Raw genomic sequence first — 15,673 nt, 5'->3', positions numbered from 1 at the left:
CCAGTGAGAGGGAAAGTTCTTTATGCAGGTTTTCTCATGCTGAGAACAATACATCAAAGGCATTACCTTTTGCCTGGAATTTACATGAAGCTTCATTCCCCCACTGATGGTATCTTTCCATGTGTAAACATTGAATGCTCAGTGGTCATTTTTGGATACACCCAACGAGTGGCTCCAGGATTTATTTCTCCTCACAGGAAGCTGTGGTCATCACCCACAAGTTCTCATGAGGAGTTCCCAAACTTGTTCTTCATGGTTTACATTTAGGTAGTTCTGGTAACAAAGATAACATGCTCAACACTTTCTCATGGATGTGAAGATGAAGTCAGGGCTCAAAGGAGGCCAAATGACTGAGATGTACACAGAAGGGTAATGCACTCTTAAAAACTATTCCTCGTAAAATTCTTTAATGCTCTTCCACAATAACCATTAGAGGGATGCATGTTTAGTTCTGGCACACTTCAGAGAAACAGTGGGAGAAATGTTAATTCTCCCAGGATAATATTTAGTAGCCATGCTGTTCCCCAAGATCATGTATACAGTGATTTGTCCTACTATAAATAGGTCTGCTTTATCTCATAATAGGAAGACTAACAAAGCTCCCTTTGCATTAAGCCTGTCAAGGGGCTGATACAGGGGTGGAGCTGAACACCAGAGTCTCAGCTATAATGTGGTTTGGCTGGTTCTAGCTTAAGCATAAAGTGGATCACTTGGGGTCCACGAGCTGCAAAAGCCACAAGTTCACCATCCCTGCTTTAGGGAATGAATGAACTGTCATTGTCAAATGACAGATTGCAAATTTAAAATATTCAGTGCCATCCACTGACCAAGAATTGCCTAAGAGCAGTCTTTTCCTTTTCTTTTGTCTCTGCAAACAAATTTTCTTCCTGTTTTATGTTGGTGAAGCCAAAATGAGGTTTTGGGTTGTTCCACAATGCTTAAAAAGAAAAGAAAAATCTGCTGAAGTAGATTTTTTTTCATAGCATATAAACAATATCATGTGAATTAGTTTGTCATGATGGAAGGAATTGCTGCACTTAAACAAAAGATCCTCATACACCTATTACATGTTCCTTTAAAAACTTAAAAATAAAAGTATTCATTTGAAATATACATCTATATTTTTTCTAGCCACTCTTCATTGGCTTAAAACCTGTGGTTTTATTTGAAAGCATTTCCTCCCCTTGTTCAGATAGCTGTAGTTGGTTGTTACTTCCCTTTCTGGATAAAGATCCTAATTTCCTGATGTGCCATGAATGTACAGTAGCATCTTTGTGAAACTCAGGGGGAAAAAACAACGAAACGGCTTTATTTTTGTGAATTTCAGGACCGCCTATTTTTCGTCATGGAATATGTCAATGGAGGAGACCTAATGTTTCAGATTCAACGTTCACGCAAATTTGACGAGCCTCGCTCCCGCTTCTATGCATCAGAAGTCACATCAGCACTCATGTTTCTACATCAGCATGGCGTCATCTACAGGTACTTCTCTTTGAGAGGCTGAAATAAAGAATTATTAAAGCTCTTCATTTGGTATTGGCTAAAGTCCAGGGTCTCTTAGCAACCACATTGGCCGTTGGTTTCTGCTTGCTTGCACGGAACTTTTTTTCTTACTCTTTTTGAGGTGGGGAGAAGACTGTTTATCATTCTGAATGTCAGCATTTGAATCGTCTCTGCAGCCCTTGCCAGCTGTGGGTGCCAGTTTTGTATTATAAGACAAGCAACGCTTATTTTAAAAACTTGGCACACTGTGACCCATCGTTGACTTTGGTTGCAGATCAGGGCAATTGCTTCAGTTTTCTCCTTCTGCCATGGATTTCCTTTCATTTAGGAACTCCCTGCCACTTCCTGGGTTTGTTTGTCTTAGTTGTCTCCAGTCTGAGTTGGGATAATCATTTGGTGAGGCTTTGTACATGAAGTCCTTTTCTCCTGATGGTCAGGGTGAAGGCTCAGCCCCTAACAGGAAGAACCTCTTTGGAGACAACTTGAATTTGTTCCATGCAGCCGCTGATTGGCATCTGACTGAACAATAACAAAATCTGAATTGCTAACTTTTCATTATGCCATGAAGAATACACTTAGAGATAAATATTTATTATTAGAAACAAGGAACTTCTTAATACATTTTCACCTACTATCTCTCTATGTTATTAAGGCCTTTATCTTGTCGTTTCACTCTTCCTCTCCTTCTTTTCCCTTTCAAAACAAAACAAAAAAAAAGAAACTGGCAGTTTTTCATGACTTCAGATAAAAATTGGCAGGCATATACAGAAGAAACTGCAGTAAGGGAAGTTGGCTGTGGGATCACTTCTCTTTCATGAAGTACTTGAAGAGGGCAGTCACAAAGCACTATTCACAGGGGAGGTTGCTGCAGATATACAATATCTCTGCCAACTACCAGTAAAGATGAAGCAGAAAAATAATACATGTTTGGAAGCACAAAGGAACATGCATTGGAGGGGAGAGAGAAGTAAGAATTCATTGCTTTAGGGGGCTCTTGTTCACTTTTTTAGAGGTTGCAGGACCTCTTCCTATCTAGGTCCTGCCAGCCAGGACCTCAGCATACTGGGAATGCAGTGGTGTGGACAGTAGTCCATTTATTCCTGTGGAAGAGGGATGAGCAACTTGAAAGTTACTACAACATTTTAAGAGCAAACCCGGTCACACATAATCCACACTATATGAGAGAGAGAGAGAGAGAGAGAGAGAGAGAGAGAGAGAGAGAGAGAGAGAGATTTTAGCAAGGATGCTAAAACAGTGTATTGTTCCCCCTCCCCCCCAAAAAATTCCTCACTTCTTTTCAGAAAAAACATATCTTTTACCCTGGGATGTAAAAATTCCCAGAAATGTTCCAGTTCTGTTGAGGAGAAAAAAAGGTACTTGCTTTGGAAAATATGACTGGAGACACTTCTACACTGTTGGTACTTCCATTTCCCAATCCCTCTAAAACAATTTGAAGACAATATGTAATTATGTTTACACCACAGATTCTGATATGCTGAGAACAAAAAGCAAAAGTCATTACTTTTCCTCAAATTGCCAAAAGTCCTACAGCACCAATCCCTCCATTCCACATCACAGAAAAGGGAAGTACAATAAATTACCTGCACATGCAACACACACACACACACACTCTTCTTGTATGTTTATACAGTATGTCTGTCCACAAAAAAGTCTCAATAGATCATATGAAAGGGGAGGGCTGAAAAGCTGCCAAGCCACCATTCCCTTTGAAAGAGTTGCTAACATGGTTGTAGCCTAGGAACTGGGAAGGGAGAATGAGACAAATGTTTCCTCAAATGGGAAAACAGCTCGGCCTGCAGTACCACAGCATCTCAGGGAACAAACTAGCTTCTTAGAAGTTTGATGTACAGCATAGCTGAGCTGAAAATAAATGGAACAGAGGTGATGTCATGGAATCCCAGGGACATGGAACCAATCAGAAAAGAACAAGTGGAAGTGCCCTCTATATCTTTGTTTTTAAAAAGTTGTTACTTAACACAAAAAAACTATTTACTGTCAAATCCTTTTTAAAAATGGCCTTGGGTACGTCACAGCCTTTGGTAAAATGCTTGCTGGGGAAGGTGACGATTGGGGAAGGCAATGGCAAACCACCCCGATACAGTCTGCCAAGAAAACGTCACAAAAGTGGCGTCCCCCCAAAGGGTCAGACATTACTGGGTGCTTGCACAGGGGACCTTTCACCTTTCACATGTCACAATGTGATGACTTATTTTGGATTTAATGGTATTATATGGGAAAAAGTTGGCTGCTTTTAACAAATTTGCCGGAAAATAAGATCTGCTTCTATCTGTCAAAAATCCCATCACTATTCTTAAAAGTGATTTTAAGAATAGTGGTGGGAAGCGCACATCCAGCTGCCAAACATAGTTCCTCTTCTCTGCATTGCCTGCCAAAATGCAGAGATTGCTGATCTTCAACTCCTAGTATCTTTCACCACTATCCATGATTCCGAGGGAGTGCTAGTAGTTGTGGTTCAATGACATCTGGAGTGCCAAAGATTGCTGAGAGAAAGGACCAATTTCATGTTACGTGGAAATTTCCATCAGCATTTTCTTTTCCAATGGAAAGAAACCATGAGTGGCTTATGTCTGCATGCCTTTTCCCTTACATGATGAAAACCGGGGGAGGGGGGGGGGAGAGATTTGGAGAAGTAAAGAAAAAGCCAAATTGTCCCTTATTTGGGATACTGGCTTCCTGGCTGATACTCACTTTTGAAAAATACAGTGTCAGCACTGCAACTGATGAGAGAGGAGAGGAAAAGGACTATTGAGGACTGAAGAGCAAAGTGTCAAATAACAAGCAAGTAGCAGATATGATTAGGAATTTGTAGCTTAATTATGGAAGCGGTAAGTTGAACTGAGTTTCATTTAAAAGGAAAGCCTGGCAAAACCAAAATCTGAGTTCAGGTGCTATCCACCCATCTTTGAGTTGGTAGAAAGCTACAATGGAATAACATTTGTTTCTTCCATGGCCAATTCCTATCCTGCCTGGGTTGCCCCTGTTACTGTGGTGGTTTTTCAACAAAACTTACTGAATCTCAACCAACACTTTTACTTAAGATTTCTCTGCCCTTCCTTTCCTTTCTTTATATGGGCAACCAGTGCTAAATTCTAGATTCTAGGGCTACGCAGGGCTTTGGAACTAAAGGCAAAAAGATGCTTCTGTGGGTATGTGCCATTCAGGGGGCATTTATTGGCAACTCCATAAAGCTGCATTTTTTGCTAGTCTGGTGTGGCTGTTCTCTCCAGTGAGTTCCCAGGAAAAATGAATTTCCTATTGGATATTGTCAAGGAGGAAAACATTATATTAACATCAGTACACCTAAAGACAGATGCTGAAGAAACTGAAGTAGAGCAGTTCTATGAGGATCTGCAGCACCTACTGGACAACACGCCTAAAAGAGACATTATTTTCATCACAGGAGACTGGAATGCTAAGTTGGGCAGTCAAATGACACCCGGAATTACAGGTAAGCATGGCCTGGGAGAACAAAGCGAAGCAGGACATAGGCTGATAGAATTTTGCCAAGACAACTCACTCTGCATAACAAACACTCTCTTCCAACAACCTAAGAGATGGCTTTATACATGGACTTCACCAGATGGACAACACTGAAATCAGATTGACTACATCCTTTGCAGCCAAAGGTGGCGGACATCTATATAGTCGGTAAAAACAAGACCTGGAGCTGACTGTAGTTCAGATCACCAACTTCTTATTGCACAATTTAGGATCAGGCTAAGGAGATTAGGGAAGACCCACAGATCAGCTAGATATGAGCTCACTACTATTCCTAAGGAATATGCAGTGGAGGTGAAGAATCGATTTAAGGGACTGGACTTAGTAGATAGGGTCCCAGAAGAACTCTGGACAGAAGTTCGCAACATTGTTCAGGAGGCGGCAACAAAATACATCCCAAAGAGAAAACCAAGAAGGCGAAATGGCTGTCTGCTGAGACACGAGAAGTAGCCCAAGAAAGAAGGAAAGCAAAAGGCAACAGTGATAGAGGGACATATGCCCAATTAAATGCAAAATTCCAGAGGGTAGCCAGAAGAGATAAGGAATTATTTTTAAACAAGCAATGCACGGAAGTGGAAGAAGACAATAGAATAGGAAGGACAAGAGACCTCTTCCGAAAATTAGAAACATGGGAGGTAAATTCCAGGCCAAAATGGGTATGATCAAAAACAAAGATGGCAAGGACCTAACAGACGAAGAAGAGATCAAGAAAAGGTGGCAAGAATATACAGAAGACCTGTATAGGAAGGATAACAATATCGGGGATAGCTTTGACGGTGTGGTCAGTGAGCTAGAGCCAGACATCCTGAAGAGTGAGGTTGATTGGGCCTTAAGAAGCATTGCTAATAACAAGCCAGGAGGAGAGGATGGCATCCCAGCTGAACTGTTCAAAATCTTGCAAGATGATGCTGTCAAGGTAATGCATGCTATATGCCAGCAAATTTGGAAAACACAAGAATGGCCATCAGACTGGAAAAAATCAACTTATATCCCCATACCAAAAAAGGGGAACACTAAAGAATGTTCAAACTATCGAACAGTGGCACTCATTTCACATGCCAGTAAGGTAATGCTCAAGATCCTGCAAGGTAGACTTCAGCAATTCATGGAGCGAGAATTGCCAGATGTACAAGCTGGGTTTAGAAAAGGCAGAGGAACTAGGGACCAAATTGCCAATATCCACTGGATAATGGAAAAAGCCAGGGAGTTTCAGAAAAACATCTATTTCTGTTTTATTGACTATTCTAAAGCCTTTGACTGTGTGGACCATAACGAACTGTGACCTAGTGGTATGGGGATACCACGTCATCTTGTCTGCCTCCTGAAGAATCTGTATAATGACCAAGTAGCAACAGTAAGAACAGACCACGGAACAACGGACTGGTTTAAGATTGGGAAAGGAGTGCGGCAGGGCTGTATAATCTCACCCTACCTATTCAACTTGTACGCAGAACACATCATGCGACATGCTCGGCTTGAGGAACCAAGACTGGAGTTAAATTGCTGGAAGAAACATTAACAATCTGAGATATGCAGATGATACCACTTTGATGGCTGAAAGCGAAGAGGAACTGAGGAGCCTTATGATGAAGGTGAAAGAAGAAAGTGCAAAAGCTGGCTTGCAGCTAAACCTCAAAAAAAACCAAGGTTATGGCAACCAGCTTGATTGATAACTGGCAAATAGAGGGAGAAAATGTAAAAGCAGTGAAAGACTTTGTATTTCGAGGTGCGAAGATTACTGCAGATACTGACTACAGTCAGGAAATCAGAAGACGCTTAATCCTTGGGAGAACAGCAATGACCAATCTCGATGAAATAGTTAAGAGCAGAGAATGGGGAAAACATTATATTAACATCAGTACACCTAAAGACAGATGCTGAAGAAACTGAAGTAGAGCAGTTCTATGAGGATCTGCAGCACCTACTGGACAACACGCCTAAATGTGATGACACTGACAACAAAGGCCCGCATAGTTAAAGCAATGGTGTTCCCCATAGTAACATATGGCTGCGAGAGCTGGACCATAAGGAAGGCTGAGAGAAGGAAGATTGATGCTTTTGAACTGTGGTGTTGGAGGAAAATTCTGAGAGTGCCTTGGACTGCAAGAAGATCAAACCAGTCCATCCTCCAGGAAATCAAGCCAGACTGCTCACTTGAGGGAATGATATTAAAGGCAAAACTGAAATACTTTGGCCACATAATGAGAAGACAGGACACCCTGGAGAAGATGCTGATGCTAGGGAGAGTGGAAGGCAAAAGGAAGAGGGGCTGACCAAGGGCAAGGTGGATGGATGATATTCTAGAGGTGACGGACTCATCCCTGGGGGAGCTGGGGGTGTTGACGACCAACAGGAAGCTCTGGCGTGGGCTGGTCCATGAAGTCACGAAGAGTCGGAAGCGACTAAACAAATAAACAACAACAACATATATTTTACTCAAGCAGCCCTATGTTATCAAAAAAAGAGATCCAACTTTGCCATGGTTCCCTCACTTGTGTGTGCAAATACCTTCGAACATTCACCAGGCATTCTTCTATATGTTTCTGGATACAATTCTGAGGCTTCCTTGCAGCTGCTGACTAGGAGGTCTGGTATTTACAGTCCCACTAGAAAACAGTGGATTGGAGAAAGCTGCTTGTTCTACTACTGCAACCACTAGTGTATCTGTGCAATGCTGCATCCATGTTCTTTAGGGTAAGACATTATATATATATATTACCAACCATTACACACACACAGAGAGACACATATTACCAACTGCTGCTGCTCCACTTCCTCTTTGCTATCATTCATACTAACTGTTGGGTACCAGCAATAAGTTTCATAATACAGTGTTCCTTCATGCCACCAACAATCATGCCTGAGTTGCTGTGGTAAAGAAGAGTCATTTCACTGTAGACTACCCCTGGTCTGTAGGCTCTTGCTAAGTTTCCAGTCTTGCTGAGCCTTGATCCTGGCTCTCATCTGCAGCAAAAATCAGGGCCGTAGGGAACATGGAGTTAATTCAAATGACATCCTCATCTGTATTGCAAAGCATAAATGTAAAGGCTAATGAAGATCGATGCTTTTGAACTGTGGTGTTGGAGGAAAATTCTGAGAGTGCCCTGGACTGCAAGAAGATCAAACCAGTCCATCCTCCAGGAAATCAAGCCAGACTGCTCACTTGAGGGAATGATATTAAAGGCAAAACTGAAATACTTGGGCCACATAATGAGAAGACAGGACACCCTGGAGAAGATGCTGATGCTAGGGAGAGTGGAAGGCAAAAGGAAGAGGGGCCGACCAAGGGCAAGGTGGATGGATGATATTCTAGAGGTGATGGATTCATCCCTGGGGGAGCTGGGGGTGTTGACGACTGACAGGAAGCTCTAGTGTAAGCTGGTCCATGAAGTCACGAAGAGTCGGAAGCGGCTAAACGAATAAACAACAAAACACCTAAGGACTGCTTCAGCTTGACTTATTCATGGGATGTTGCTATGAAGATTATGTCATGAGCATGTGACAGAAAAAAGAGATTCCTGAGGCTTGTTTGTACTGCGACAAGGTGCAGGTGGGAAAGGCCCATAGTAAGCAAAAGATAAGACATTAAAGCATTTCATCAAGCACCTGGGATGGGTTTTTCTTTTGTGGGGGGATCACAGTTTATGCAGATCTATTCTGTGGCTTTTGGTTTTTTGCCAGTGTTAATGAATAATCACTTTTAGATGTCTAACCAGTTTTTCCTATTTATAAGCAACGTTCATTTGCAGTATAGCAGAAAGGTTCAATTGCTAAGCTCGTGTAATCTTGGGGCTGGCATAGTCATGGATCTGATTGGAATTTATTTTAGTTAAAATACAGTCAAAGGCAAGAGTAGCCTTATCTAATCCTTACAATTGTGATGAAGACAAACATTCACATAGATGTTTTATAGAAAGATACATTGTTATAAACAGAGCCCATCCTGTTTGAATGTACCACCCTGTGCTGTCTTTAGAGTTCTCCATAAGGCACTGCCTTCCTACAGAATGTGCAAGTTGAACACTTTGAGGCTACTTATCTTCATATGGTAGATGCCTAGCCTAGCACAGTGTTCCCCATTGGACTCATGGTATTTGCAAGCGAAATATTGGTAGTCAGAGGTATTATAAAAGTGAAATTGAGAGCCAAGCTTTAGAATCATGAGCCATAGAATTGACAAAGGTCATTTGAATCATCAAGTCCAACAGTCTGCTCAGTGCAGGAATCCAATTTAAAGTATCCTAGACAAACAGCTGCCTATCCGCTCCTTGAACACAGCCAACAAAGGGATGCCCATCACTGTGCTGGACAGTTCAGTAATCCCATATTACTGCCAGTCTATTTCAGTGATTGATCCTGAATTTGATATAGTGTGTGTCTTAGTGTGTGATAATAGTAAATAAAGAAAAAGCCCATCTGTCTTGTCAGCTTCCTGAACACCATTCCTGAAGGCATAAAAGAAAAGAACTAGTTGAGAACTTCAGTACTGTACCTCTGTTTATCACAACAAACCCTTGATTTTAATGAACTATACAGAAAGAGGGATATCTGTTTAAGCTGAATGTCCATTAAACTGGGGATTTACCCTAACAAATAAGGCAAGATAGGTTCCTCTCAGCAGCTCCCAATGTAGCATGTCCCACAAGCCCACTCATCCCATTAACCACTGCCACTGCTTCTGATGTCCCACTGTGGTTTATTCTACTGGCCCACCCTCCCCACAAACTTCCCAGTGTCTTCCCTTCTCTTTCTTCCCTGCCTTCAGACTCTGCTGATATCCAGCACAGCATATCCCAGTTCAGCAGATTTTATCCATTAAATCTAAAGTTTGCTGAACTGAGGTCTGTTAAATCAAGGAATTACTCTGCTGTTTACATACACATTTCAAGTTTTAAAACACCTCACACACATAATCTTAACATTTTTTCAGTAGCCTTATAAGGTAGGACAGTGTTTTATGTCCTGTACAAATGATGGAGAATTATATTTCTAAGAAAAAGATGGCCTCCTGTTAACTGAATTAGACAGGATGAAACACAGATGAAGCATGCTTTGGCCATCAGATATTCTAAACCCAGGACCATACACTTCTTCCTTTCTTTTCTGGACTCCCTTCCTTGATTTTGACACAGTTTACCATTATATCAGAACTGACAAAATCTGTTTTATGTTTTCTCTCCAGCTGGGACGTACATTTTAAAAAATTGGTTGTCAATGCTGCTTCTGGGGAATTTCCTGATATTTCTGGTTTTAAAATGAGGTTGCATAGAATAATTGATTGTTTATATTTTTCACAAAGCCTTTTCTGTGGAATTTAGCACTGCACCTTTTAAATCAAAGAACCTTTTGGAAAAGAAGTCTAACAATTGTATCAAAACATTGTCTTTTAGTAGATGCTAACTTCTGCCTTGCTGTGATGGTCCCAGTACCAGGATCTTAACCTTAGAAATTCTTAAGACAGTACATTAGGAAGCTTAGAGAATTCTTTATTAAAATCCAATTGACACAAGACAGTTGTGAAGCTCTGAATAAGGCCCTGGTGCCAGAACATCCAAAGTGATCCACCCCCTCCAATCCAACCCCGTCTCCCTGTCCTGCAAACAAGCTCCCCCCACCCCTGAATTCCCCCCTCCCAGCCCGCCAGCTCGCCAGAGTGGTTCAGATTCCAGGTGTCCCACCCAGCACGGCCGGCTCGGCCCTGGCTGAAACGGCTCAAGAAGGAATGCGCTGAAGCCCCCCGTCTGTCCGCGAAGCCGCAAAGCTGACACGCAAGCTGACGCGTGCCTGCAGTGCTTTATGGCAGGCAAGCAAAGGGAGCCTGACACTTCCAAATTGGAAGCCCCTCACAAATAGCAAAGAAGGCAGCCATTTCTCATTTCCTTGAATTCCAAACACGTCAGAAGAAAGAACACAGCTACAGCAACTCTGGCCCTTCCTCCCAAAAGAATTTTGCATTACCATTATCCCTGAAATATGACTGAAACAAAACCATCATTTTCAGTGTGGATGAAGTGACACTTGGCATACTATGGATATATAAATGGCAACTACCTTTCAGGTTGCAGTCACCATAATCCAGTTCTCGGGAACAGATAGGCAAGAAGACATAAATCTCAAGGATTTTCCATGGGTGTAGAGCCTGTCATATATTGATGCCAACCCTCATTTGTCAGTATGACAATAAATTGAAGCATACATGCCTGGAGCTCACAATCAACAAAACAGGGCTTGGCAACTCCATCTGAATTAGCCCAGTGAGCTTCTGGCTGGGGTGGCATTTGAGCAAGGGTCTTCTGAGTTCCTAGAATTTGGCCCATTTTGAATTACTTTCCCCTTATATCTCCAACAGAGTCTACTGGAAAGGTGGCATTTGTGTCATTGTAAGAGCCCTCCCTTCCTTAATATTCATCTGCATCATGTAAACAGATCATCATGTAAACAGAGCCTTGACATTAACATGAGAAGAATAGGGTGGGCCCTTTGTTAAAAGGAAAAAGGAGAAACCAAAGAAGGCAACCAAGAAGCATGCCAAGTTTACATTCCTGAGAGGGCAGTCGTTTTCCTGTAGAGTTTGTAGGAAGGGGACCAGTGCTTTCTGCCTGATAACACTAATTCTGCAAAGAGGAAGTTGAGAAGCAGTATTTATCTTCTGTTTAAATGTCAATTATTTTAGTTTATTTGGTTGTTACATTTACTTAACAAGAAATTAAAAAGGAGCCTGTATTCCCTGGCTGAGATGAAAAATATATGTTTTTATATACAGAAAGGGACAGAAGTACATATGTCCTCTTTTTTTATATACACAGAACTTCCCTGTAATGCTTGTCCAGAGAATAATGAAGACTGCGTGTGGGGTAGTTTGGTATCAAGAGAACTGAAGGAACAATTCCATTTCTCCACTGTGCCTAGCAGTTGCCCCTTTTAAAGTCTTTAACCTTTTGAGCCAAAATAGCATTTCTGCCCTGACGTTTTTATCATTGTGAATTTAAATATTTACTGTGCTATGCCCACTTCATTCAGATCCTTTGTGATAATTTTAATCCTGTATAGTTAAAAACGTCTATGGCTTGGAATCCAGGCACGTTATTGGCAGCCTACTACTAGTGATTAGGTGAACAGGGGACTAGTTGCAGAATCCTCTGTTTGGAATAAAGCATGTTCACCAGTTGAGGGGCTTTGGTGGGGGAGAGAAGAGGGTTTTAATTTTCTCTCTGCCTTAAGTTTTAAAAAAAATCAAAACTCCACCAATACTTCAGACAGCAACAGAGGTGAAGTCAGAGCAACCTAGAACTGTTCCTGTTTTCCTCACAAGAACCCAAAAGGAATGATGTTGCATCCTGACTGTATGGATTGTCTTTTTCCTGCAACAATTTGAAGTTTCTTGCCCTGACAAGAATGAGGGCAACATGAACATTCTCAACTGTTGTTGTTTATTCATTCAGTCGCTTCCGACTCTTCGTGACTTCATGGACCAGCCCACGCCAGAGCTTCCTGTCGGTCGTCAACACCCCCAGCTCCCCCAGGGATGAGTCTGTCACCTCCAGAATATCGTCCATCCACCTTGCCCTTGGTCGGCCCCTCTTCCTTTTACCCTCCACTCTCCCTAGCATCAGCATCTTCTCCAGGGTGTCCTGTCTTCTCATTATGTGGCCAAAGTATTTCAGTTTTGCCTTTAATATCTCCACTGTATGCTCCACAAATCTGACTAAAATGGGTCTAGATAATCCACTTCCTCCAAGGTTCTCACCAACTGCAGACCAACTGCCTTCTCAACAAGATATGATTGTTGATAGGATTATAGTTAACTAAAAGTGTTGGGTCGAGGAATGGCCTCCTTAGGAGGGGACATACTGCTGCCTCCTTCAAGGGAGAAGGTATTGCCCTGTCCCTCAAAGAGGCCAACACCACAGCATGGACCCAACCACAGGACGCCTCCTTGGCTGCTTTCACAGGTCAGGAGTCAGCCAGGTCCAGTGAACAGATGGCAAAACTGACAGCACAGAGAATCCTGGCTTAGTAGTCACCAGTTCAAACTCATCTCAGATTGTACTACAACTAAAAAAATATGCAGGATAATGTGCCAATTAATAAAAACAAAATACAAAGGTCACATTATATTGCAAAAAAATGTGTGTCTTACAGGAAAGTGTGCACAAAAATGTGGTTGATTGAAAGAATGTATACAAAAATGTACATATTAAGAGCAATGTAAGAAATACAATTTTAATGGAGACTTAAAAATGACCAGGCATCTCAGCTGGACTTCCCAGTCAGAGTCCATGTCAGGATACCTAAATTTTCCTCACAGTGGCCTTGTAGTTGATCCTGGGGGCCCTCCCTGACCAGTAGAGGCTGGGTCGCCCTGAACAGTGTCTATGTAATGTTGTCCATCTCACTGTAGAATAAGCTATGCTGTTAGAATAAACCATACTGTTAGAATTATAAGGTGGGTTAGATATATTAATAGATAAAGTAATTTCCCTCCTAAATGTTAGGCTGTTCAGTAATTACACAGTTTAGTGCACAAATTGTCTTTCATTTTATTCTCACATCAAACTGACCAAGATGTCATCAAAGAGCTCATGACTAAAGGAAGCTTTAAGCCTTCACTGGCTCTCAGTAATGATATAATGCTGGCTAAGGTTATGATGTGGGACCTGATTCAGCTACAAACCCATGAATCACATGTAGTGCTAAGAACTTTGCAATGCATTGTTGGGGATGCCTTGCAATTCTGCTGTATTGCCACAGATTTTGAACCAAGCTAGTTAGGATTGGGGTTCAGGTTCACAGAAGTCTGTGTCATTCACTCACTGGTGTCCACAACAACCACATTTTATTCCTGGTGCTGGAAGTTGCCCCCATCAGCAATGCTTATTCCACCCAAAAGAAATTGGAGAAGCAATGAACACTTTTAGACCTCCTCTTTCCTTCACATCACAGCTGTTAGGATTTCCCTAGCCATTCTTAATAACCACCTTTTCTAAAATTGTATGATGTTTCACTGTGTAAAGCTCAGAGCCCAATAGTGCAGTTCATTTTAAGTAGCTATATATTTAGGCAGTACTTTTGTTGCATCTTATTTCCCTGTGTCAGAGCTCCTGAGCTTTCCCAGGAGCTTTCTCCTGAGCTGTTTGATATCTTTTTTAGAAACCCATTATTTATCCATTTGACTACAATTTTCACCTTCCAATATTTAGCAAACAGACTATATTTTTTCAAGCCCTTTGACATCACAGAAATGCACAACTGCTTCCAATATTCTAAATATAATATATTAAATTGCTTAACAACATCTCCGCTATGCAGTTTGGGAGGCTTAATTCTTCAGAAACCATAAACTGACGGCCGCTGGCCCAGATCTGTCCTCCGAGAGGCACCATCTGCAATTGCCAGTTTAGGTTCAAGAGTGAAGGATGGAGGAGCAGCAGTTAAGTTCACATGATTGCCAGCAACCTGCCTTTGGAACTGCTAAGAACTTGGCTCACCTTCCACCTTTGTAGGACTCTTAGAAGATTTAATTGCTAGCAAACATAGATAGGATTGCCCAGAAAAATAGCACATTTATTTCTATCTTGGGTAGGCCTATATAAGATATATATAAGATATAGGCCTACCCAAGATAGGCCCTACCAATAGGCAGAATGAAGCAGTTGTAACAGAATATGCAGGAGTCTGGTGGTAAAAATATATGGAAGGATAGAGCTGTGGCTGATGTGTACTCTGTCCACAAATATACTATCCAATCCACTGTATGACAGAGAAGACTTAACTATTGTGAGTGTTGAAGCTGGCTCTCTAGTCATATATTGCATGTGAACAAGGTATGGGTAGAATGCTACCTTTTTGCCTCAGGCGACAAAATGTTTTGGACCAACCCCCATAATATTGCTATGTTTAAATCAGTCCTGTATTTGATAGTCCTCCTTCTATACTTTTATCATTATGGGGAGGAACAAGGCATTTAAAGAATGCTCAACTTAGTTTGGAGGGTAAGTTAAGAATGGCAAAAACCTCAGACACTTTGTCAGAAAAAGTCTTCAATGGCTTCATTTCTAAGATAATTCCTCAAGCTTTTCCTCACCCCATCTTGAAGATTAATTTGTTCTTTGGGGACCTTTTCATTCCCAAACCAGAATTTACTAAAATAGCTGGAATGAATACTTTGTCCCAGCACCACACTGAAGTCAACAAACCTCCAGAGCATAGCCCTGCTTCAGTGGAGCTCCCTCTGTGCTCTCTTCATCTTTGGTTTGTATAGCATTTTGGTAAAGAATGCATCTACCTGCCAAAGAGTTACAGTGAGTAATACTGTAGAGATCTCTTCAATTTGGGTGGGAGGGGTGGGTCGGTTCCCTTACAGAGTGGCAAGGGAAGTTACTTTGATCAGATCAGAAGCACTGTGGGAAAGACACTGAGTGCCTTCTGCTCATACCATTCTTTTAATCTAATCCCACCAACAAACATACGCAAATGCTATGTGCTTCATAGGGGAGCTAATCATGTGAAACAGTTACCTCTAATTGTTGCTGCTGTTGTTCCAGGGATAACTTTGATGGTGATGGTGATGATGATGATTTTATTTCAATTTATAATAGTTGCCCACTCCCATAGACCATGATGGTTTTTA

General features: G+C 41.6%; 1 protein-coding gene across 2 annotated transcripts in view; it reads left to right on the top strand.

Annotated features, from left to right (window-relative positions):
- The window catches only part of PRKCE (protein kinase C epsilon), a 295,055-nt gene that overhangs the window by 253,320 nt on the left and 26,062 nt on the right, over positions 1 to 15,673 (top strand). For both annotated transcript variants that reach the window (XM_063302820.1, XM_063302813.1), the window contains one exon: positions 1,328 to 1,482. In XM_063302820.1, the coding sequence (XP_063158890.1) occupies positions 1,328 to 1,482 (155 nt within the window). The remainder of the gene's footprint in view (positions 1 to 1,327; positions 1,483 to 15,673) is intronic.

The sequence above is a fragment of the Candoia aspera genome, chromosome 1 (assembly GCF_035149785.1).
Source record: "Candoia aspera isolate rCanAsp1 chromosome 1, rCanAsp1.hap2, whole genome shotgun sequence".
NCBI lineage: Eukaryota > Metazoa > Chordata > Lepidosauria > Squamata > Boidae > Candoia > Candoia aspera.
Note: the sequence above shows the minus strand (reverse complement) of the source record. Positions and strands in the feature narration are given on the sequence as shown.